The 26373-nt window shown below is 38.9% G+C and overlaps 1 protein-coding gene across 1 annotated transcript; it reads right to left on the bottom strand.

Annotated features, from left to right (window-relative positions):
* Nucleotides 1-2347: 2347 nt before the first annotated feature.
* Nucleotides 2348-25659, bottom strand: LOC145996435 (ninjurin-2-like). Its single transcript, XM_083132913.1, has 3 exons — nt 25555-25659; nt 13772-14109; nt 2348-2729 (listed from the first exon to the last, which is right to left on the bottom strand). Exons 2-3 carry the CDS (start codon nt 14096-14098, stop codon nt 2436-2438), a joined length of 621 nt encoding a protein of 206 aa, XP_082989039.1. The 5' UTR covers nt 14099-14109; nt 25555-25659; the 3' UTR covers nt 2348-2435.
* Between the last annotated feature and the right edge of the window lie 714 nt (nt 25660-26373).

Here is a 26373-nt window from a genome sequence, read left to right as displayed (position 1 = left end):
CATACAGGCTCTGCTGGTAGTACACCTGTACAGATGGTATTCAGCATCTTACTGCATCACGGGGATTTCCATTCTTCTACTAGGGACTTAATAAGGCTGATCTTATTGAGAGAACTACACAAGATTTTTTTCCACTGCTGGATGTGATGTCCTGCATTGCTGCTATACTTTTCAATCTTTCAGCACCTTTGAACGTTGGCGGTAGATATCAAATGCATCTACCTTCCACTCTGTACATCCTCGTGGAGGGTGCTGTTCAAAGCCAACACTGCCAGCTGTGCTAAGGTTTTGTTGTTTTCCATCATTTCTTGCATAAGGTTCATCCCATCAGCGATGGAAGTTGAAGATGCTGGAATAGATTCAACTAAAGCAACATTCGCTTCGATCTCTATGGCAAATGCGGTCTTGTTTGTCTTGCTAACTGAACCATTAACATTTGCCAGAGCTTCAGTAACTAGTATTCTGACTAAAGATATACCTTTAGAACCACTTCTTTGTGCAGACATTGGAGAAGGTCTTAACATTTTGTTTGGCCATCTCATCATACAATTTTACTGAGGGTGAATCTTCATCTAACCACGTTTGCTTAAATGTCTGGTAGGCTTCCTCTTTGACCTCAAGAGTCCTCGGATGATCCTTGGCTCCATCTGGTGGAGCCATGCTGCCAGTGGACAGACAAACCAAGCTATCGTCATCAGGAGACACGGGATTCAGCCAAATGTTCTCCATGAGATCGATGAGGAACTTCACATCTGCTTCGCCTTTCCTGATTCTTGGACTATCTAGATCTTGATGGGACAATTTGAACCTGTTTTGACCTCTCATGTGACTCAGCTGCTTCAGATACATGTTTTTGTCTTCACCTGTAAGGTAGTACTTGGTCACTGCATCTTCCTTCAAACTAAACCCTTTTGTTCCTCCTGTGTGGATAAATTGTTCATGCTTTCTTCAATCCAAAAGTTTGGTCAACAGGAATTCGGCCAAAATTGTTGGTGGAGCTAAGTTAAACTGAAAAGCCTTGCATTAATTCAGAGTGCACATAATCTGGATGTGTAGTCGCCAGCTGACACATCTGTGCACAGTAGTATAGTAGGCAGCGTGCATAATTCAGTCTGTCATATGCAAAGCAGTATGGCATCATTGCTCAAATGGTTGATAAATGTAGCACCCTATCTCCATCTCTAAATGCTCGGATCATGCCTAGCAAGATCTCCAATCATGTCTAAGTAGGACATTCAGAAGGTTGATAGGCTCCTTTTCCCATTTACGAGAAACTGCACTCCTTATCTTCACACCAGAATGCAATTCCTGAAACTGTATTGAAATTTTCCTTGTGTTCTGTCGGTTGGTGTACTTTTCTGTCAAAAGATGCACTCTGCATCATAAGCCCAGTAATCACATGGATATTGTAAAGCTGATTTCTCGACTTTTTATCAGGCAGTGGATCACTGGAACTGGACTGCTCTTTTGCAAGGATAGACAAGATAAGTTTGTCCTTGGTAAAAATACTATGGCACTTTCGGTGGTACTGGATTGCCTGGATGTGTTCATTTGGGATATATTTTGGCAAGTTCCAAAAGTGGTGTGTGTTTACGAATATTGGCTGCTCTCAGCAAAGTTTTCCACTAGTCCATATGATATGGTGAACAGTGGGTAATGCTCTCCACTTGGGGCCTCTTTGATGAAAGATTGCTTGTTCCGGCCATCTTTAGTCATAGAAGCCTTACCAGCAACAAAGAAATTATGATATTTAACACGTTTTTAATGTTTTTCAGACTTCATGATGAAGCGAAGACAAATATTACCAAAACATTCAGATGGGACAAAGTCCCAAGACACTACGTTTTTATATGCATAAACGTTGGATAAAAAGTTATATTAAAAAAAATGAAATGAAGAAAAACAGTGAGTTATTTCACAGAATTGGTTCTTTCGTGTACGTTTTGAACTTGCATTATCGTAATTGATGCATGTTTGATGCAATTGATGGAAAGACATGTTACCTCCCAAGAAAAATGAAAAAGCTACTCATTTGGAAAAGTGATCACATTTTATTTGACTTAGATTGGTGCAACAGATATTTCAGTACCATTCAAGTTTTGCCACCTTGGGTAATACCGATATTTGGGCTGGCCTATGCACTAATACTTTCCAATACTGATACCACTGCAAAACAGTAAATCCGCTGATCAAGGCAGTTTTATTAATGTAAAAAAAAAAAACACTATACACGTAACATTTGGACCCTGTATCAGGGCCTTCTTCAGACTACGAAATAATTTCAAATATTTTGAAATTTGTCATATGCATACATATACATATAGGAACAAGAATAATCCTATTTGTATTATTTACTTAATGTATTCACTTATATACATTATTGAGTGTGTGTGTGGGAATGAGAATTTGATGCTGCACACATCTGTGGGTGGAAGCTACAAGAGTGATGATACCAGTTCTGAATCTGGTTGTGTTGGTGGCTGTGCAGGTGGTGCATATGGCTGCACAGGTGGTGCATACGGCTGCACAGGTTGTAGAGAATAAACGGGGTATACGGGTGCGCTGGGCCTGTCTTCGTTTACACTAAAAGCAGCAATGAAGACATTGATGATGGTGATGAGGAACACTCCGACCACAACGTAGTTGTTTAGTTTATTAGCTTCCCTTCTCTTCTCTTCTCCCTTAAGATCAAATCTTCCTTTGAATATCAGGATGACTCCAACAAGTAACTGCAAGGAGAAGAATGTTCTGTTAATAGAGTAAGAAGATTCATCACCAGTTAGAGAAATTGATGACATGAATTTTCATTTAAGGCAGCTTTCAGACCAAAGCAACAAGCGATATGAAACATGGGGGTTCAGGGTTCCCACACACCCGGAAAACCTGAAGAACCTGGAAATCTCAGGGCATTTGAAAATAATGAAAATGCCATGAAAATGTGAGGGAAAATCTACTAATTGATCAGTGAGTCCCAATGAAGTACATTTGAAGGACTAGAGCATGCTCTACCTATTGATAGTATACTAATTGCAACTTCAGTAACTTACTTTACACAAGCTACTTTGAAGATATAGGCTTAACAGTATATTTATTTTGCATTACTAGGGTGGCTACTCCCCTGGAATTCTGGGAATTGTGCATGAATTCTACGTGAATTTTTCTTCGTAGACGTGAAGAATTTCAATTTTTATTCATCCAAACCCCATTGAATTTATACATATTTATAAATGTCGAGAGGCAAGTTTTTCACAGTTTAGTTTTTATTTTTATCGAGGAGGAAAAGAAAAAGGAGAAGAGAGCTGCATGAAAAATAAAATACAATTTTCTCAGTTCGTTTAGTTTACTTTGTTACTGTCCTTTACAGAACAATCTATTTCACAGATGGAATATTATTGCAAGATAAGCTAAATTGATTAGACAAATATACAATTAACAATTTTTTGTAGATTAGTACCTATATCCCATAGCATTTTTGACTTGCATTTGTATGTGTATTTAGATATGTACGTAAGGTTGAAATAGAGAAAACATCTGCTTGTAGCCTTGAAATTTTGTAAAGTTTGCCTTAAAAACTGGGAATTATACTTGAGTTTTATCAAGGTCCTAGAGTGGCCAACCTGATTACAGATGTGTTGATATTGTGTCTATTTGTAAACATCTATTTGTCAAAAGTGATTGAAATTTTATTTTATGCATTATAATGCAGTTTCAAAAAATATTTAACTACCACAATAACCTGTAAACGTAGTCCTTAATAATATATACAGAGATGTCGTTTTATTTTTGAGTGTTTTTTTTTTTCGTAACAGAAAGTAAACTTATATGTTTTTTTTGACAATACCGATAAACTACTGATACAAAATTTACTGACACCGAGAACCGTTATTCTTCTGATACAAAATAAAATTGCAAATGTTGCTTAAACATGAATAGTTCATTCATCTCCTTAATTAATGTGTGTAACCATGGGCGTAACTTGGGACTTAACTTTGAGGGGGCAGGTACGAACTTGAGGCTCACTTTTCGGGGGGGGGGGCAGAGTTGAAAAGTTTTTCACCCTATAAAAATAGTGTCCAGGATTATTTGCTAAATAAATTACATTTGCGAAATCACCAATATTATTATTTATTTCTTAGCTCCTCAGGTCTCAGGATGTTAACAAAAATATCCTTAACTTGTAAATTTTAACAAACATGAAAATTTTGAGGGGGGCAAGTGCCCCCCTTGCCCCCGCCAAGTTACGCCTATATGTGTAACTAACTGATTGCAATGGGTTTTGCCTTTGAAAAACAAACTGCATATTTAAACATTTCCTTTATAAAACCATGATACATGAATTATATGATTTTATTCATAAAATGATAACAAAATGGTGGAATATTCCAGTAAATTACAGGCTATTTATAAATATACTTGATACTAAAATCATCAGTAATATTACAGAAACAGATGCCCAGAGTACTGATTAACCCGTTGAATTTATAGTAATAATAATGTAAATGAGGGTGGTGTACTATGAAGGCGAGATGGAGGTGGCAATTGTAAAATAAATTCAAAATTGTAATGTACTGTGCAATGAGTACTCTAGAAACAAAATTGTAAATTCTGGAAAACTCAGAGAAAATATGTTTACGAGTTCATGTGGTAACCCCGGGGTTTCACACCAAAGATAGAAGTGACATGCATACCAGAGGCGTCGCGTGCATGTAGCCGGTGTTACCGCAGGTAACAGCAAAATGTAAAGAATCAAAATGTGGTTTCAATAAAATGACAACATTGTTAAATTCGTTAATGAACACCGTTGCCCTCGAGTAGATATTGCCTAGGACATTTTTTCTGCAGCCGACAGAAGCGAAGAGGGAGGCTGTTCCGCTTCCCTGTAAAGGCAAAAAGGAAGAAGAGGGCGCCAATGCAAGGAAAGAGCGGGGAAGGACTTTGGGGCATAATGTGCTATAGAGTTATTCATATGCCTGTTAAGGGGCCCTGTTGCCGTTCATACCTACCGGATCAGCCTGTGTTGACACATCGGATTGGCAGAAAACAGCTAAATCCCGCCTAAAATAGCAATACCATTTCTGTGAAGCAACTAGAGGCAGACTGCAGAGCAAAGGCTGGATTCAAATACAACTGAGACCAGTTAGGTAATAGACGAAAATATAGTTCCTTGGTGTGATTCGTGATTTGGACAAACCTTGCTCCAAAATACTAAGTTGGCAACAGTAGTACGTACAGCTGGGGTTCCCTTCCACAAAGTAGCGGAGTTCTGTTGTCTGCTCTGTGCTCACCACACAAACGTCAAACTGACCCGAGAAATTTTCTTCTTCCCCTTCGCACCTCATTGCAAATAAACAAGACACAGATGAAGAATTGACAATGGCCTACCACTATTCATTGGATTTTCGTGGTAACTGTCGCATGAGTGGTAGTTCTTTCTAGGAGTGTTTGTGGCTAAATCACTGTGCTGATTGCAAAACAAGAACGAAAGGATCAAATATCTAGCTCGAAGACATATTTTCTTAACCAGAGGAGGGGGAGTGATAACGTCTAGCAGGCGTACTGATAGCCGGTAACACTTTTGAAAAAGTCACGCCACGCCACTGATGCATACTATTGATAAAATGGTCCAGTTTGAGTTATACGCAAGTGACAAGAGATATGTGCAGCGTGTTGTGTCAGTCTATTTATTTCTGACGAGTCATTTCCAAGTGGCACATGTTCCCTGTTGCTTCAGGCTGAAAGCTCCTTAAATGAGTTTAGAAGTTGAGAATTAATCTCTACTAGATAAGATATCCTTGGAAAACCATATTTTTGTAATCTTGACAGGGATTGATTTTGTTCCCCTTAATATTGTATTAGATCAGTGATCGCTAAACGGTCGATTGCGTACTACCCTTAGCTTGTGAGGTTTGTTTCAGTGACTTGCGATTGGTTTGTTAATTCAGATTGCACCTTCAGCTTGACCTAGTCCAGACAATATTTCAAGAAGAAATTATAACAATAATCCTCCAAAGTATCAGAATCTGTCTCAAGTACCACTTAAGAATAAAAGTAACGAATTTGTGGACGCTACAAAGCAAATCTGAAAACAGAGTACCCTTGAGAGTCTCGGCCATGTCCATCTGTCCTTGGCAGCTAGCGGTATCTCAGCAACTCTTAGAGCTATAAATATTGATATTGGTTTAGACTGATAGACCTAAAAAATAGTAGCTTAACAAAACCTAAATTAACTCAATCTTCGTCTTAAGCAAAAATAAAAAACAATCGATTTTTTTACACTTTGATATCTGAGAAACTAGTAATGTAAGAATGTAATATTTTCTAAATAAAGATCTGCAAATACTATCTCGATACACATATCCTTCTGTCTTTTAAAATTATTAATTTCTTTACACACTAACATTTTTATGAACAAAGAAGTTATAATCAAAAATTCAATCCATCCTTGGTAGCTCGACATGTATGGGGTGGGCCATCGGCTGGTTTCTTTTTAAAAGTGTGATAAAATAAACACCGTGCAATATTTTTCAAAGTTTGTTGCTTTATTGACAAGAGTACACCTTCCTATTAGTTACGGAAGATAATTTCATTCAAATGTCTGCCGCGGCTCGCTTGTCAGTAGCCCATCCTGGCAACCCAATTTTGCAGGACATTATCGATGGTTTGTGGCTCTATTGCACGAATAGCATGATCAGTATTGTGCTTAAGTGCCTGGATTGTCAGCATAACATCGATCTTTAACGCCCCCCCCAAAAAAAAAAATCCAACGGCGTCAAATCGCAGCTTCGCGGAGGCCAGGCAACATCACCAAAACAGCTGATTACACGCTCATTGAAATGAGTGCACAAAAGAGCGATTGTTGGACGGCTTGTGTGCCACGTAGCGCCATCCTGCTGGAACCAAAGCTTGCCCACGTCTAAGTCAGCAATTGCTGGAAAAAATAAATCGGTTATCATGCCTCTCAGTTGACCGTAACGTTGTTGCCATCGTCATCCTCGAAGAAAAATGCCAAACAGTCACACGCGGAGGATGCAGTGGCCTCCCTACGGCGACGTGTGGGTTTTCCGAGCCCCAAATACGGCAGTTTTGCTTGTTGACATAGCCGCCCAGATGGAAATCCGCCTTATTCGAAAAGCTGATTTTTTGAGCAAGATCGACGTCACGTTCGAGCTGCTCTAAAGCCCACACAGAGAAGCGATAACGAAGCGGGTGGTCATTTTGCTTCAATTCTTGAGTACGTTGCACCTTGTAAGCGAATAATCCAAGGTCTTTATGCAGAATTCTTCTCAGGCTAGTGCGGCTAATGTTCAGTTGCTGAAATCTGTGGCGAGTTAAGGTTCTCTGGTTTCGGCGCACACTTTCGGCAACGGCAGCAATATTCTGGACTGAGCACACTGGGCGAACACGAGCAGTGGCGTACGCAAGGGGGGGATTACGGGGTTTAAACCCCCCCCTTGAGCTTGTGAAATATTATGAAAAATGCTGTGGGAAAAAAATTAAATGGACAATTTTTCACAGTCAAAGATCTGGGACAATAATATTACTATTCCTATTCCTACTTCTACTACTACTACTACTACTACTAATAATAATAATTTGAATTATTATTTCCATGCAGCATGGAGAAAAGCACAGCATTCCAAACACACGTGTCTTTCAGAGTGATGCCATTCTGAGGTTAGGTTAGGGTAACTATGATTTAAAAGAGAAAAAAGTTGTTTTGTATCTCAGTTGCAACAATGTTCAATACACTGGCGTACGCAGGATTTTTTTTTCGGGAGGGGCTGGAATAGTAAATGTGGATAGCACATGGCTTCGTTTTGGAGGGCAGGATGCATAATAAAATATTTCGTATTTTTGGAGCTTTTCAGTCTATTAAAATTGTATTCAAAGACAAAAATGGTAATCGGGATTCACTTTAAAAGAGGTTTCGCATTTACACATTTTGATTTTTTAAAGTTCTTAACGGATTTTTATTTGAAAATTCTGATTTTCTCAAAATTTCGGTAGGGCTGGAATACCATCGGCCACCCCTCTATGTATGACAGTGTTCAACGAACATGTATTTTTTGTGTGTGAACAATGAGAATTAACTAAATAAAGTTCTTGATACGTTGTAAGAGGCTAATGTATAGACAAAGGCTAGGCGGACAAGAATACAGTCACGAATTCGCCTTCCCATTATACTGTTTACCGCAGCACGTTTGAATGTCTCTCTTTAAAATGTCTCACCTTGTTGACTACACAATTATTCAAACGACAATATGATCAACTATTGTAAAATGTTTTGTTGGTAAGAACAGCGAGATAATCCAGATGTGAATTGTCGGGGACATTTATGCGGGGAAAAAGTCGGAAAAATTCCAACCAATTTCGGGAATCGAATCCAGATCTCCCGCGTGATATCACTTGTCAGATGCTCTACCGACCAGATCACCGCAGCTCCTTGGATGAGTTCCATACTTTGATTATTTCAATTTATTTTAATATATTTTCTTGTATTTATGGATCTTCTTCACCCTTGAAATGTCTCACCTCCTTGACCAGACAATTATTTCGTAACAAAGAAACAAAAAAATGCTCCCAGGATTTGCTAAAAATCGAATGACTAGAAAGTAATTTCGTTCTATTGTTTTCATAAATACTATATTTACAGTACAAGAGGTGAGACAAGAAACTCTCCCACCGATGTGCTGGGTCGGAAACGCGGCAAGCGCATGCGCGAACTTCCCTTATCGTGCACACAGGCAGGGTTGCCGAGCACCGAGAAACAACGCGATCGACTTGCCTGTCTTCATTTAAAGTGTGTGTTTGTTTTGTGTGTAGTGTACTTGCTAGCATGGAAGCTTGCAGTTCAGAGAAAGCAAGTAAACTCGGTGGACGGAAAATAATCCACAGCCAATGGCGAGAAATTGTATATAATGTCAATGCATTTATGAAAGACGAGGTGGGAGTTCGTATGTCCGAAAGGAGGGTGGCTCGCGCATGTGGTGTTTCATTCAGCAGTGTCAGAAGAATTGTACTAATAGAAAGTAAAGCATGCACTACGTTGAAGAAACACTTTCATACGCCCCATAAAACACGACCTCGCCGAAAAATCAAAAGTCATATAGACGAGTTCCATAAGTGTGTTGTTAGGCGCTTTGTGCACGAATTTCACCTTACGGACGGGGAAGGTATCCGAAGGGTTTTGAAACAAAGAATAGAGTTCCAAGGCAGTGTCTGGTGTGTGCGCAAGATAATACGTGACCTAGAGTTTAAGTGGGAAAAAGCAGAAAATAATAGACAATTGCTTATAGAAAAGGACGAAATAAGAAGTTTACGTTCATCGTACCTCAAAGCCATAAAAATATTTCGTCGACAAGGAAGACCCATTGTTTACGTTGATGGACTTAATTTTCACAGCTCGACAAAAAAGAAAGAAGCTTGGGTGGATGGAACCGCGGCTGCCGTCAAAGCACCGGTGTCTAAAGTGCAACGTGTAATTGTTGTACATGCTGGCGGTTAATGTTCAAATCTGGAAAATATTTTGGCGATTACCACCATGATTTGAAGGCCCAAAATTTTGATTTTCTTTTTATATATATATATATATATATATATATATATAATATATATATATATATATATATATATATATATATATTATTTTACTTTGCGTTTTGTGCCTCTTGGCTAATTTGCGAAGATGGGGATGAGTGATGAAATGATGAAATTGATGAATGGACATTTATAAACAACCATAACCGAGCGGGATTCGAACCCGGGACCCTTGGCGTCGCAGCGGAATGTGCTAGCCACTCAGCCACAGGATCCGGGGAGAAGTTGATCCCAAATTTGACACGAAACAGTGTGGTTGTTGTTGACAACGCCTCATGCCATAATGTACAAATAAATCCTGCGCCTTCTTCCTCCTCCCGAAAAGACATTATAATTCAGTGGCTCGTTCAAAACAACACCCCCTTTGACGCACACATGTTCAAACCAGAATCGTATTCATTGGTGAAAATTAACAAACCCCGTTTGAAGATGTTCAAAATTGATTCCATCTTAGCAGAACACGGTAATTCCGTTGTATGTTTACCGCCATACCACCCAGATCTTCTTGCTTAGTTTTCTTGTGTTCTCGTTCTGCGTAGACATTTGAGCCGTATGCACTGCCAACCCTGCTTCTGTGCGTCCTTCCCCTACGTATGGCTTGGGCGTGAGGCCGCGAGGAGTTTCTTGCCTTACCTATTCTACTGTATGTAGATCTCTACTACTTAATAGTAGTAGTAGTGTTATTAGTACTATTATCAGTAATAATTCAGCTAATTAATTAATTATAAGTATTATTAATTAATTGTGATTATTATTATTTCATTAAAGTATCAGGTGGTTATAATTAAAGTGACGGTGTTCAGAGTGGTACAGCACGGGCTGTAATGAGAGTAGCAGTCTGAAACTTCGTAGATATGCTAATGAAGCAATGCGCTCGCGAATTATGAAAAAAAAAAAAAAAAAGTTCCAATTCTCGCCACCAGGGTAAAAAATGGCGCTGTAAGCAGTCAAAACTTGGTATAGTTACAGGAAAAACACTATAAATCGCAGAAAACAATACTCTTTGTAATAAAATATCGCTACAATTTCACTATTCGAATTACATGAACATTACTAAAGGAAAAAGCAACAAGCGTCACCAACAACAACCAGGGAGCTCACACAATGGTTAGGCAATTTCACCGACTTTGACGTCAGAGTTATGGAAAATTCCACGTTTTGACTGCTTACAGCGCCGTTTTTTACCCTGGTGGCGAGAATTGGAACTATTTTTTTTTTTTTTTTTTCTTTTCATAATTCGCGAGCGCATTGCTTCATTAGCATATCTACGAAGTTTCAGACTGCTACTCTCATTACAGCCCGTGCTGTACCAGTCTGAACACCGTCACTTTAATTATAACCACCTGGTATAATAAAACAATGGTAATGTGAATTTGGAAAAACGTTTTAGAAATAACACCCCCCTTGATGAAATCCTGCGTACGCTACTGAACACGAGGATAACTTGTGTTATCACTTAGCATGCTACTCTCACGAACTTCCGTACAGCAGGCGCGGTTGGTGCAGTATTTCGTCCGAAATTTCTTTTCAACATTCGCACTTTTCGGCAACACAGTACTTCAATTTGGAGATAAGTTTTCAATATTTCCCACCATTCTTCCAGCGTAAAACTATTCATTTCGTACCGCGGAGATATGCTACTGTGTTTCTGTCAAGTTTTGAGCGCAAATGAGCTGTCAGTGTCAAAATAACACGTATTTTAAAAAGAAACCACCAGATGGCCCACCCTTTATTTTAAAATAGGGAAAGTAGCTCAATGGCTGTAGGAGTTTGGCGTTAGATTTTCGAAGTTAGAAAGGAAAAACATTTTTCATGACGTGAATTATTATTGTGTTTGTAAGCTGGGTCCTTCCACCACCACATGGGCTGCGTTCTAGTGGCACAATAACCAAATGAAGGCACTATCAATCATTATTTACACACCTTTGTTTAATTATTGTCACAAATGTTTGCCTATTACATTTTCACAGTGTGAGCTGTGGCCACACCTGGAACCCCTGCCTTTGATTACCAGGCTCCAAAAATGGGCCTTGCAAAATGTGCATGTTCACAACTGGATCCAACAATGGATATCATCCCCTCTTTGTGAGTGTCAGAAAACCGGGAGAATGCACATAATTAATCCAGAAAAATATATTGTGTAAATGTATGATATTGGTGTATTTATACAGTGTGTCCCCAGTAATTCAAAGGTACTATTAGTGACACAGAAACATCAAATTATTTGACAGACATGTGATTCTGCCATTCATATAATCAAGCTAAAGGGGGAAAGAATCTTTGTCCATGTTATCTCCTTATCCAAAAAATTCAAACCACTGTAAAGCTTTTGTACTGCACTGTGGTACTACTTAGCTCACATTAGCTCTCTGAAAACTTCATGAGTAAACAGTGGCCGAATTGGAAATAAATTATTCGCGGTATGCTTGTATGTACAGACCTGTCTTTTGATACAATAATTTATCGTGCTTCCTTAAATAATACATCGATTCTCACCACAAATTGTGCTCTTTTATTTGTGTCACGCAACGTTAAACGACTCACTACTGCAGAAATTCCTAATACCACAAAAATGAGTCACAAAATTAACATGCATGATCACTGATTTATCCTGCCAACTGATACATCGTTTAATTTATTGCAAGTTATGTCATTTGGTAAGCATGTAAAAGGCCGTCCAAACACGTTACTGGTTGATTTTAAATCTTTTTGATTGAGAATGTTAATCACAGGGACGTAGCTAGATTATTCAGTTTGGGGGATGCCACATCTTAAGTTTTGAAATTTGATCCTATGAAACTATTAACAGAAAAGAAAGCTAAACAATACAACTATATGTATATTAAGCATAGGCGTTAGTATGATTTGCTTTTGACAGGTACAAGTTGTAAAAAGTATCACAATAAATGGGAATTTATCCATGAAAAATGGAAAGTACTACAACAGTTTAGAACAACACACTGATCGCACCCACGGCAACTTGAGACGAGATTCTTGCAAGAACACCAAGCTCTGAAGTTAAAACAAGGAGAACATTTAAATCTCAGAACCTTATCAGTTATTGGAGAACTCTATGTATCTGTCGATCCACTATTGTTCACCGCCTGGCAAAGACTTTGATTCCATCTGTAAGGAAGGGTCATTTGTAACGAAAAGTTCGAATCTCTGGTTTCTAGGAACTTGGGTTCAAGGATAACCTCAAGGCAGGCAAATTATATGACTGGTAACAAATCAGTAAGCAGCTAAGGAGTGGAAATTTTGGTGTCCTACATTTGCTTCAGGATATTTTCTTCAGAATAGCAAGTTTATTCCCCGCGCAGTGCTCCAGTTCTGCTATAAATTTCCCTAAAAATTGTGTGTAGTATTAATTTAGGATAATTTTCAATCGATCACAATTTTGTTTGGTGGAGCCACAGTTGCAACTGGTGGGGCCAGAGCTCCCCCTGGCCCCTCCCCTAACGACGTCCCTGGTTAATCGATTCCTATATTTGGTTCAGTTGAGAACTTTTTAGCACATTCTCAACGCTATTGTTCCGTTTCTCATGACGTATGATCGACAAGGAGCGTTCGGCCGTGGACGGCATGGTGGGGGAGAAGTGCATGCAGAGTTATCTACGGTACAACTCAAACTTGCAAGAGAGAGAAATGAGCGACTACATTGTTGACCTTTGCGTAGCTACTTGTGCCATCAGCTCCAGCAAATAAGTGCCAATTTTATGCTTTGCGGCATATTAATTTACTACCAGTATACCATACAGGCCCAATTCAATCACTGTGTGGAAGTTAAATTTGCTTAAAGTAAGTGCACAATGATGGAATAATGTCTAGAGCCTATTTGTTACCGGAAGTGTACATATTTTTAAAATAGCCATGAAATTGTAAAAAAAAATAAACACATAAGAGATTAAAAATGAACTGTGGGGCCTGTTTTAAAATGTTACAGGCTTGTTTGTAGCCCTCCCAGATCAAAAACATTTCTGTGCCAGTTTATGTCCCACCTAAGCATATGTTTTAATTGAGATAATGGTTTTGCTTATCATTAACCTTGAATTAATTTTGTAATTTGCGACGTTGAAGGCAGGCGTGGAATATAGATGATAACACAAATCCTTTGCGGGCCCTGTTGCCATTTTCGCGAGTGACATCTGCTTCTTACTCGTGACCCAAATCTTACCTGAAGAATGAGGCTGAACGTGATAAGGACGACGATTAGATAAAACGTTGGCGAATTTTTGCTGTATTCAATCACATAACGTAGCTGGTTGGCATTGGCTGTTATGAGGGCAATGTCCATCATGCCTTGGGCCACAGTCTTCTTCGCCGCGTACGTGTTGGCCCCAGTCAAAGAGAACAGCTTGCCACGTGGCGCAGGCTCCACTTCTTTGCCCATTGTTACGACTTCCGTCGTGTCTGTTACCATTTCCGGTCCTGTTTGCGTTGTTGCACACGATGTCTCTACATTGGTCCGTGTTGTTTCGGTTTCCGTTGTTGTCGACATCATTGTTGGAGTATCTGAAATTCAAGAATTCAACAAATGTATGTAGGGAATAAGGTCAATTTTCATCCCTGCCAGGATATACGAGGGGTGGTCGAAAAATAAGTTTCGCAACTCCACTCTGGTGGCAACTGACATTATGGACGAGCATATAGAGACTGACTAGCCTATTTTTTGAACATTGCACCTTCCCCCCACCCACGAATTATTTTCGCTCAATATCCTGGATGTACTCCTGTATTTTCCACGTTGATTCGCTTTCATAGAGAATCATACAAGGAAAGGATTTTAATTCCCGCGTGTTATCATGTACCTTCTCAGCAGTGACGTGCACTGAGGAGTAGCTAGTCTAGCAGAGATAGATCAATCAATCTCACATCTCGAATTATATTCAAATCACAATATTTACTGTCTTGTTAAAGCCACCACAGCTCATATGCAACACCTTTTTTTCCCACGCTCTTCTCGTTCATCGGTGTTCTCCGCGGGCAAAGCTGGCTGGATACCCTAGCTCGCTCTTCTTCAGCCAGGCCAGTTTCCAGGTAGAAACGGCCGGCCCAATGAAATGGAAGATTTCTACCTCTAGTTCCCTTGCCCCCACGCCCCCCGCTGCAATGGTTGAAAGCCCAGGCTTTCAGGTCCCCCAGTCTATCTCCTATAGGACAGATAGGGGATTGGTTTCTCATAATTTTTTTGTAAATACTCTAAAGAACACAGGGTAAAATTTTCTGCAGTACTTACGTTCTCTGTATTTACACAACCTTTTACACGTTGTACAATATGTATGTATAATATGGGATGTAGTTTTATTATTTATGAAATGGGAACGTGGTATGTGTAGACAATAATGTTATGCTTTGTTTATTTTTTATTTTATTTTATTTTATTTTCAAATATGGAATATATAATGATTAGATTACAAATATTTGCTCAGGCTCTCTCTCGCTCTCGTTTTAGTAGTGTTTTTTTAAAAATATACTAATCTCTTGGCCTCCAACAGATGTATTTATTTAGGCAAGAGAACGCACATTCATATTGTTGTTGGTTTGGTTATTTTACTTCGCTTTTCTGCCAACATTTAGTTATCACGAAAATGAGGATGATGTGATGAAATTAATGAAGGGACCTCGAACAATCCAGGCCGGGATTCGAACCCGAGATGAGCATGCATTCTTGTTCCTGTGTTTTACTCTGCAGTGAATAATGAAATAATTTGAAATGAAAAATGTATCTCAGAACTCAAGAAGCCAAATTAATATTATTGAAGAAACTACAAAAAAGTGTGTTTTGTTACCTGTTGTTTTGTTTCTGTGCATAAAGTGGACTTGAAACACCAAATCAACCAACCGTGGGGGAGTGGTTATCACAGCACGCTAGGACACCAGGAGTTCCGGGTTCGAACCCCGACCTGGGCATGGGTGTTCTTTGTGTTTGTCCGTTCATTAATTTGTCGCATCATCTTCGCAATTAACCAAATGTGAGAAAAAAGCGACGCTAAGTAACGAAAATGAAGTCAAATCATTGATTGATTGCTTGATTTGGTTTATTTTACTTCGCTTTTCCGCCACTTTTGGCTAATCCCGAAGATCATACAATATAATTGATGAAGGAACACACTCAAAGAATACCCATGGCCAAGCCGAGATTCGAACCCAGGATCTCTCGCTTAGTAGTCAAATCAAATCTTTTTTATTTTCAAATGGGGGTGGGGGTTACATGTACTTTTATTAGTACTCATTCATCATTTGGCAATCTTTTCCTGTTATTGACGTTCTGTTTTTAGGAATACTGGGCTCTAAAGGGGGGAGGGGTATGAGCCACACCAACCCCCCTTGAGCACGCCACTGATTGCTACCCCAAATGTCGACGTCACCGCACGTCACTGCTTCTCAGTGAGTCACTGACACTTGTAAATAACTTGTCACTTCCTTAGCAGGAATCAGAATAGCTATATTTTCTTAATAATGAATTTACTTTAGCTGGTTCGAAGTCACTTTTGCTACCAGGTGCACCATATTTAATCCGTTAGATTATGAAAAGGAGTAATTTAGTGGGGGGGGGGAGAACAGATCATGTACAGTGTTCATGAAAGTTAAAGAAATTAAGTGCCTTTCAGTAAGAGAATAGCAGCTGACACGTTGTCGTAATTAAATACTTTATGGGGATGTGCCATTGGCCTTGGGAGGAACCATGTTGCAGACAAAACAAAAATGGTCCTATTGCTAATTTGAAACATCGGCAGTAGTTTTTATTTCTTATTCTGTGTAATAAGTACCTTCAGTGTTTCCAATTTATATGTTAACTTGTTTAGTGCTTTTGAAAAAAAAACACCTCGCATCAGGGTAGCCGTATGTGTATTTTTGTACATCTATATCTCGTATGTTCACGTGTGTGACATGTTTTTCTATCTGCATCGTGGGCCTCTCCAATGGCGCAGTGGTAGCGTCCTCGCCTTGTAATCAAGGGGTCCCGGGTTCGATACCCGGTGGAGGCACATAGTGGTTCGGATCCCACTTTAAACTGTAGGTCCAGTCCCGATTAGCCTTACTGTGCATAAAGTGAACTTAAAAAAACACCAATTCAATCAATCTATCTGCATAGTGCACCACTAGCGCATGGATTTCATTAGTGTTGCCCACGAGACGAGACGAGACGAGACTTTGGTCTGTCCCGTCCCGTCTCGTGAAAATGCTGTCTCGTCTCGTGTCTCGTCTCGAAAATATTCGTTTGTCCCGTCTCGTGTCCCGTCTCGAAGGGTTCTGTCCCGTCTCGTTTTGTATCGTCTCGTCTCGTAAAAGTGATCCGGGATATCATGCCAACAAAAGTCAAAAGTAGCAGAAACACGAAATATTTTTCCGGAAAGTGGGATAAAGCTCCAAATATTTTACCCATTGCGTGGTGAGAATAAATAAGGTTCGTTAATCATGAGGACATTAATATTAAAAATGCAGTTTGTTGGTTACTGATTGCTAGGTATCATAAAAAATCTACCTTGTGATTTTTCTGGCTTCCATACAAGAGTGCTCTTTTCATTACTGCTATACCTTTTGGAAGTTTTGAAATGTTTTCCACTAGACCTTCTTTCTTTCTGAATGTCGAACTTCCGTGCACTATGAAAATGTACGTTTCTTCTTTAAATTCTAAGCTTGGCGCTCGGGAGCAACAAAAAAGTTTTTAAATGTGTAGTACGAACACAAAAGACTATTTAAAATTTCAATACTTAGTATATTACAAATAGAAAGCATTTATTGTTTATAATATTGTTAAACATCTTCTATGACATAAGTTTCAAAAAGTGTTTCTTTGTGATATTGTGCTGTTTCTTATGCTCAGCTTATGACGCACATACCTCTTTGTTTTCTCTTTAGCCTCTAAGTCCGGTACCACCACCGCTTGATCTAATTTATCCTTCGGCAGGCACGCATCTATAAATATATGTAAGGGGAGGGTGTCCGAGCCAAGTGTTTCAGAAAAAATGATAATAATAATATTAACGACAACAATTAAGCAAATGTTTAAATTAATACATTAATATAATTCATAGGTCTATTCACTTGAATATGTAAATTAATCAATTCTATTATTGTTATTACATGAAATGTTACAAAGATTGTAGAAGAATAGTAATATAACAGCACGAATATTAGCTAATATCTAGCTTACGTGTACTTAAGATCGCCTAAATTTGCATAAAAACAACTGTCCTGGCAAGAAGTTTAATGTCAAAAAAGGTGATGAATTGAATATTTGCTAAATAACAAAAAAGGATGTTAAGTCCACTTGACGAAAAATAAAATTCCTGATTAATATTTTATTCTCATTATTATAAGTAGTAGTGTACGTAAATCTTCATTGATACTGTCATTCAAAGCCGTATGATCGCAATAAAATCCTTGTTCGGCATAAAAAAGTAACCCTTGATTATGCTAAAGAAATATATTTTTGTTTAGCTAGAGCAAGGCCCCAGGAGGATGCAAGAAGCCGTTCCTGCAAAAGTGTATGTTGTACGAAGCGAAGAAACGTGACAAAACCACCACGTATGGAAGGCAAACCTGCATATATTTTATATCGCACATTTACAGAGCCGTACCTCCTGAAGTTATAAAAATCCCAACTTCAATGATTCTTTTAGACATGCTATAGTTGAAAAAAATATGTTTAGATGCACCAAAAGTGCATCATTATCAGATTATACATATAACGTGTTATTGGAATCAACATATTTGTGTAAATTGGGTGCCTCCCCGATTACGTAGTAATAACGTCGAGGTCTTGTAATCAAGGGTCCCCGCGTTCGATACCCAATGGAGGCACAAAGTGGATCGGATCGCACTTTAAACTGTAGGTCGGTTCGCGATTTAGCCTATTTGTGAATCAAGTGGACTTAAAACCCAATATCAACCTTAAGAATATTAGAACCCACTAATTCACCCGCAGCTAAGTCAAATTTCAAATATCCCTCTTCATCCTCGTTCATAGACTTCCTGCAATACTCTTGTGCATGTGGGTTGCATCCCACCAGGTGCGAGAAATGTGAAGAGTTATTCTTTCCCTGTACTGCGTTATTTCTTTTCATAAGAGTAAGGCTAAATTCTCGTTTTATCGGAACTTTTAAAAAATGTGCAAAATTCGTCTCTATCTTTAAACAACCACCCTTTCTCATGCATGTGTAAAATAATCCCACTCTGTCTCAGAAAACCTCTTCCTACGATCAAATGAAGGAAACAACTCTCAAGTCTCAACAATTATAATTTTTTGCTTAAATTTCCTATAATTTATACAGTAGCACACATCACGTCCTTTGGTGCAACACTGTCAACAGCTAATGTTACTTTCCTCGTCCTAATAAATTTACTTCCAACCAGTGACGGCGCCAGGGAAATGTGACTGGGGGGGGGGGCGGAAGGCTGGCAACAAAATATTGTAAGGGGGCAGTCACATTAAAACGCCCGAAAACACTACACATATATATACATATATAATAATACTTATAATAATAATTATAATAATAATTATTATTATAATTTTAATTGTTATTATTATTATTATTATTATATTCATGTATGGTGTTTTATGTTTGTCTTTTATTTAGAGTGGACGTTTACTGCCTAAATTTACTTCTTGATTACGAGTTTATCTCCACATGATTCGTTTTAATAAAGACATTAATTCTTTTTTATTGGTAAGTTGCGTTGTCTCTAGTGGCCTATTTCAGTATTGGAAGACATTCATAATTTTATAATTCATCGTCTTTCTTGAGATGAAACTACTGATATAAATATTTAAGTTATAAGATAATAATATAAATGACGAAAAAATGCTTCGAAGAGTTTAATTTTCTTGCAAAATAAACGTGACGGTGGAAGAAATTAATCTTCTTGAGTATTAGAAACAATGTGAGGCACTTCTCCTGTAGGAGAATTCTGCTCTATGTGCTTTGGAGAACACATTGCCCACCTTTGGTACGTCCAGGACTTGACATTTCTTCTCAATGGCAAGAACAGCCAAATGAGGCAGTTTGCATCCAGCATCCTGTTTCGAGCAAGCCTTTTCAAAGATTTTAAGGACAACCATCTTCGTAATGCTGAAGAGGTTTTGAATTTGTGTTTCACCTTTCAGGGAAATGTTATCACAGGATAAAAAAATCAGACAAAGGTTACAGTTATTTCATAATTCAAGAAATATTCTGACCCTGGCATTACTTACTCTTACTCTACCACTCCAACGTATGTCTGTGCTACACAATTACAGGCACCTATGGGGTTCGTGGGAAGAAGTTCTTCGATTTTGATATATACGAGAAAGAGCGAACCTGCATCCAATGATTGGAGAGTGGCAAATCCTAATAAGCATTCTTTTACCTGCCCGCGATATGTTTTGAATCGAATTTTAAGTGTAATTTGCATTTTAAGGTTCACGTTCAATACATTTCCAAATAATATCCTCTCATTAACTTCAAGAGTATCGAAGAAATTCCCTTTATTAAGGTTTCCTCAGACTCATCATCTCGAAATTCAAGTCCCTGAATAGTAAGAAACCGCGATTAATCCACAACTGACATGTAGTGTCGGGTTTTCTTCGATCACCTTTGGTCCTGGGTTCGATACCCAGTGGATGCACTTTAAACTGTAGGTCCAATCCCGATTAGCCTTACTGTGCATAAAGTGGACTTCAAACACCAAATCAACCAACCAACCAAATCTTGAATCAACTTTGAATGTCTTTTAATAATTAGCGTTGTCACTAACGACCACGATTAGAATAATTTGCCCGTACTACAGATGATGTCTTGTGGTCCTGAAAATATTCGTGATGTTTTAAAACCATCCACATTCAACACTTTTTCCCAGTTCTTAAGACTGGTTAAAACTTAGGTTAATCTCGGCTATTACAGGACATAAATGAATGAGAAATCACCTATGCCCAGGTCGGCGCTCGAATCTTGAACGAAAGTCACATACACATAGCTATATATATACTAAACAAATTAATATTTGTTAATCAAGTTGGTATTATAAGCACGAAAGTGATATCATGCAGAATACACCACTTTGAAAAGGTGAAAATCGTCATACTCTTATAAATGAACTCTCTTATTATTCGATATTTAATTAACTTCAGTTGGAGGGCCCGGGGGGGACGAAGTGTCTGACATGGGGCGTCCCCCTGCCTCCTCTGGCGTCGTCACTGCTTCCAACCCTCTAATAACTTCGCTGCTGATAGCCTCACCTTCGAAATGGAAGCTTGTATGTCGGCGAATAATACAAAGCACTTGTGTTCACTGTCCCTCTTTCATTCAAGTCTGCCGTTTTCCTTATCAGCTTTTCCTGCAAAACTTCCTGTCAGCAAGCAAAGCAAATTACAGAATTTTTATTGCCCCTCCCTTGCATCAACCTTCATTCCTACTTTAGGCCTGGATTTATGGCACTTACCCGCTACTGCAGGTCAACCTCGCCTCTATGTTTGGTGTTTACCTCCTGAAGCAACGGTGTCCATTGTTCAAAGCGAAACCTCTGTCAGTCAGGAACGGCGAAAAATAGTCGCGGAATACACCCTGGCCGTAAACAGGCTCCCGCCACCCTGACATTTGTGTCAGCTTCCCTCTGAAGTTTGATAAAACTACTTTGTGAAATTTGTTTAGTAACGATTGAAAATGTAGACAGTAGATACTACATGTATTTTGTTCATAAACTTGAAGGCTAAATTCACAGAATAAAAAGAACAGCTACAACATTCCTTCATCTGATTTACAGAAAGGCTAATCGGGACTGGACCCACACTTTAAAGTGGGATTCAAATCACTATGTTCCTTCACCGGGTATCGAATCCGGCACCCTTTGATTACAAGGTGACGACGCTACCACTGTACCACCGGGGAGTCCCCATAGAACAACGTTTCCTTCTACGACGATTATACAGAACTTAGTGCACTTCCTTCATTCGAAATCTATTCTATATCAGGCTCAGTATTTCGTTAAAAAAGCATTGGAAATAATCTTCAAACGGACGTAAAAAAAATCGAATCCAACCACCTGTAGAATGCCTGAGGGAAACAACAAGAATTTTCTCAACAAAGACATTTCCGAAATTTCCATAACATTCTAAAAATTTCGCAACCCGTGCAAATAATCACGTGGTAAAATCTTGTCATGGTTCCCTGTAAACACTAAAATCACCAAATTACTTCTTTCCATAATACCCGTATTTTCTCCTCCTCTTTTGCTCTCAGATGTTCGGAGTGGGATAATGCAAGATTATTTGTCCCTAATTATATCTTTCTCTTAGTCTTGCTAATATCTTGGACTCCTTAATAACTTTCCCAACAACTCCTTATCAATTTGTACTGCCATGTTTCCCACAATGTTTTTCCTACTTCCTAATAACATTCACTACTGTACACCGCTTGATGTAAAAATTAAATAATAATAATAAACCCTATCCGTCGGTCCGTTTATCTTTCCAACCTATAGAGCTGAGACTATGTTTACAAGATAAATCTCGGACTCAGATACTCCACGATCTTTTGGCCCCTCCTTCCACCTTCTCTACCTGCCCTTTTACTTGACGTTATTCAGAATTGTATTAGTATCTGGAGTCTATCGTAACATAAAGTTATTAACCTGGAATGATTTGAAAAATAAAAATGGGGAGTAACCCTGTGTTTCGAAAGAGTATTGAAAATAAGTTTAGGTATTCATTCATTCATTCCTCTCTCTAGAATAGTCTTCTTTTGACTTAACACGCGCTTATCAACGTTTCAAACTGAAATACCCTTTTCCAAGCAAACAAGTATTTGCAACTGATTAAATATTTTGCTTTTATTTTTTCGAGACATTCGAGACGAGACGAGACTTTTCAAAAGCCGTCCCGTCCCGTCTCGTGTCTCGTCTCGAAAACGAGACGAGAAAGGCATTCCGTCTCGTCCCGTCTCGAATTTCAAAAGGCTTGTCCCGTCTCGTGTCTCGTCTCGAAAACGAGACGAGACACGACACGAGACGGGACATGTCCCGTCCCGTGAGCAACACTAGATTTCATATTCGTTTCGAGGTTAAATTCACCTACTACCATCGTTACGTCATGAAAGAAAACAATCCATCTACCCAACCTCTATTCCAGTGGTGCCAGCTTATATGCGCCTGTGGGGCTCGGGCCTCACTCAATAATTTGCTGTTATTACATTTTATTTTAGAAATAAAGCCCCCCGCGTTTGTGAAAACAAAATGTTTCATCATTATACGCCTACAGAATTCTCACAACTTAAGTACTGACTGAGTGTTATCAAAATATTTCCCTAAAATTTGTTACATCTCCAATATGATTTTCCAGTGTCATTATTTACATTGTCCGTGCCCACATCGTTATTAGATACTAAAGACTCAAAATAGGCAAAGAAGCACCCAAAAGTACAAAATAGCCGCTAAAATTGACAAAGATGGGAAGGTTTTTTGCCGTTTTCCCGGATTAGTCACTCGAAAATCAGTTTGTCTTCGAAATAGGCACTTTTTACTAAAATAGGAAAAAAGGCAGCCACTATTCCTTTCAGAAACGTTTGGCATGAAACAGTTTTCCAACGTATAAAATTACGTTTTCTTGCCAAGGAACAAGAGAGGCATTTCAGGGCAAATACTCCTCAGCCTACTTATGTCATATAGTATTACAGAAAATTGTGAAACAAATATCCGAATTCACCTCACCCAATGTTTTTCAAAACTTGGCGCCACTGCTACATACTACTTCTAATAACCTTGACGAATGAGACTAAACTAATTTAATTTAATTTCAAAGAAGGAACTCGCTCTTTTCTGATTTAAAAACTTTCCTTAGCTAAATAACAGCATTTGTATTACACAAATTTAACAGGGACATGTGCATTCCTTCAAATACACACACACACACACATATTTATACATATATAATCTCAATATAGTGACAATTGAGCCATATAATTTTTATAATGATGTGATTGTTTTGTATTTTGATATCACTTTATGCTCAGTAAGGCTAATCGGGACTGGACTTACAGTTTAAAGTGGGATTCAAACCACTATGAGCTTCCCCCGGGACCACTTGATTACAAGGCGAAGAAATTGCCACTACGCCATCGGGAAGGCCTTTTTCATAATAATTGATTGATTGATTTAGTTTATTTTACTTCGCGTTTTGTGCCTCTTGGCTACTTTGCGAAGATGGGGATGAGTGATGAAATGATGAAATTGATGAATGGACATTCACAAACAACCAAGCCCGAGCGGGATTCGAACCAGGGACCCTTGGCATTTTCATAATAATAATCATAAATGTTTATAATTGATAAGTCTGTTCATAATAATGATTAAAGTAGGTAAAATAATAAATTACTAGTTTAATCTAGTCAAAACATCTATAACTCATTTATTTCGTCCTTTTTAACATTGCTACTTACTTATTGTGCATTGCGGAACATTCTATAAGGTGAAATTATGAATTTCTCACGAAGATAACTTCAATTTTTCATGTTACGAGTAATTATTGTTGCTCCTTTTTTCGCTTGCGTGACAGACAATATGGCGCGAGAGTTCTGGATCATCGCGCGTCGTGCTTGTGTTTTGTCGATTTGGAGTGGATATGCAGTGTTTCCAACTTTGTAAACGAAAAAATACCTGCTTCCGGGTTTTAAATTATGCTAATACGTAGAACCATGCACGGGTAGCCCAACAAACCATTCACGGATAGCCCCACGAACCATTCACGGTAAGGTTAGGTTAGGTTAGGTTAGGTAAGGTAGGCAAGCATAGATAAAATTTGGGGTCACGTAATCTTTTTTGGAAAAAGACGTTGTGGTTGGAAACAGTGACAGGGGGTTACGTCATCAAACACAGCGGAACATCAGGTTGAGGTAGAGAAAGTACATGGAAGGAAGGGCAATTGTGATATTTTTATAGATAAAAACATGAATTATGGCTAGAAAAGATGAAAAGATGACAGAAAATAGATTCGGGAACTTCAACAATGCAACATAAAGTGATTCGCGTAAGTAGTTTCTTGTGTAAAAATGAAGAAATTCGTTTTGACTAGTTGAAACTGTTACCAATTATAATTATTACTCTTGTTATTATATAACCCGTGGCTCGACAGCCCTTGAAGGGCCTAGACCGATCTCCCGACTGCCAGTCTCCCTCTAGAGGTGTGGAGATCTTCAACCGGTATTGGGGTGACGTGGGGTCAGCACGTCGAAACCCCCCCCCCCCCCAGATTTCCGAGACCGGGTTACGCTTCTCACTCGTAGCTCCCAAATTTCCCCACGATGGTGGGTTGCCACCGGTCCTATACACAGGCCGTGAACCCAGGGGGACTCGAACTCATGTTGTCCCGCAGTGGGAGTCCAAAGCACAGCGCCTTAGACCGCAGGAGGGCACAGGAGGACTGTTATTATTATATGAATAGGTAAAAAGACGGCAGAAGAATAGAGAAATAACAGCGCGCGTTCGTTATCTAATATATATTTAAGATCGCTAAAATTCGCATATATACTATTCTCTGTTAAGGAAATTAATGTCAAAAAGTAAAAAATCTAATACCTATTGAATAACAAAAAAATGTTATGTTCAGTTGATGAAAAGTTAAGTCCTTGAATAATACTTCATGCATATATTATTATAAGCAATAGTGTGCATCTTAGATACTATCAATTCAAAGCCGCATAATTCCAATCCAACCCTTGCACACGTCTAAGTTCAACGGAAATAAATAACTCTCCATTATACAACAAATGCTAAACTAAATGTATATTTTGATTATTTGATTTTTGTACTTGGTAAGTCTTTCGGGGGAGGGGGTCCGGACTCCTGGATCTCTCCTCTAAAGACGCCCATGGGGACGGAGTTGAAAACAGGTCGAACGTACAGATCACCCTGCCGTACCCTCCGGCGCTGTCACCTGTTTAGTGTGGCACTTCATATTATTAAAATTAGGTTAATGCTTACCTAGTATTGCAAATCCTATTCAGTATAGTTTTTCCGCAATGAAGCGTGATACTAGACAAACAAACAACGTACTCTATGCCATTTAACCCAGTCTGTCTAACTGCCGACAAGGAAATGTGGGAATGAGTAACAGGCCATCCGGAAACTTCGTAACTTCCCCGGAAGCTTGTGTGGGAATTTGGCGCATGATAAATATTTCAGCGTCTTAGCTCTAACGTCACATTGTCAAGTTCCTGGGGAATTCCTTTTCTTGTGGTACATTCCTAAACTTTACTTGTGTTTTGCCGGACCCTGGGGCCGAGTGGTTAGCACTTCGCGCTGCGACGCCAAGGGTCCCGGGTTCAAATCCCGCTCGGGCTAGGTTGTTTGTGAACGTCTATTCATCAATTTCATCACTCATCCCCATCTTCGGAAATTAGCCAAGAGGCACAAAACGCGAAGTAAAATAAACTAAATAAATCAATCAATTTACTTGTGTTTTAGTGGATTGGTAGGGACACACACGTTGGCATACTATACTGAAGGATACGAAAATGCGAGCTTCAAGGTCAGCCGTAACTCCGCACCCCTCTTCGCCTCTGATCCGGCTGCGTTGTCGCATTTGTAGCATCGTCACCTCGACACGAACGAGTGCAATGCTTTGATATTAAGTTACCTTGCTTAATGTCAGTAATTCGGTAAAGTGGGTTGTTAAAGGCCCAGGAATTTTAAACAAATTCAATTGCAGTCCAGGAGAGAAAATCAGCAAGCGTAAATAAGTTCTGGACCGTAAAGATCCCTTTTATCTGTAAAGTATTTCAATTCGGTCCAGGAACCTTT

Source organism: Lepisma saccharinum, chromosome 12 (assembly GCF_977018435.1).
Source record: "Lepisma saccharinum chromosome 12, izLepSacc3.1, whole genome shotgun sequence".
Classification (NCBI taxonomy): Eukaryota; Metazoa; Arthropoda; class Insecta; order Zygentoma; family Lepismatidae; genus Lepisma; species Lepisma saccharinum.
This window is presented reverse-complemented; position numbering and strand designations above follow the sequence as displayed.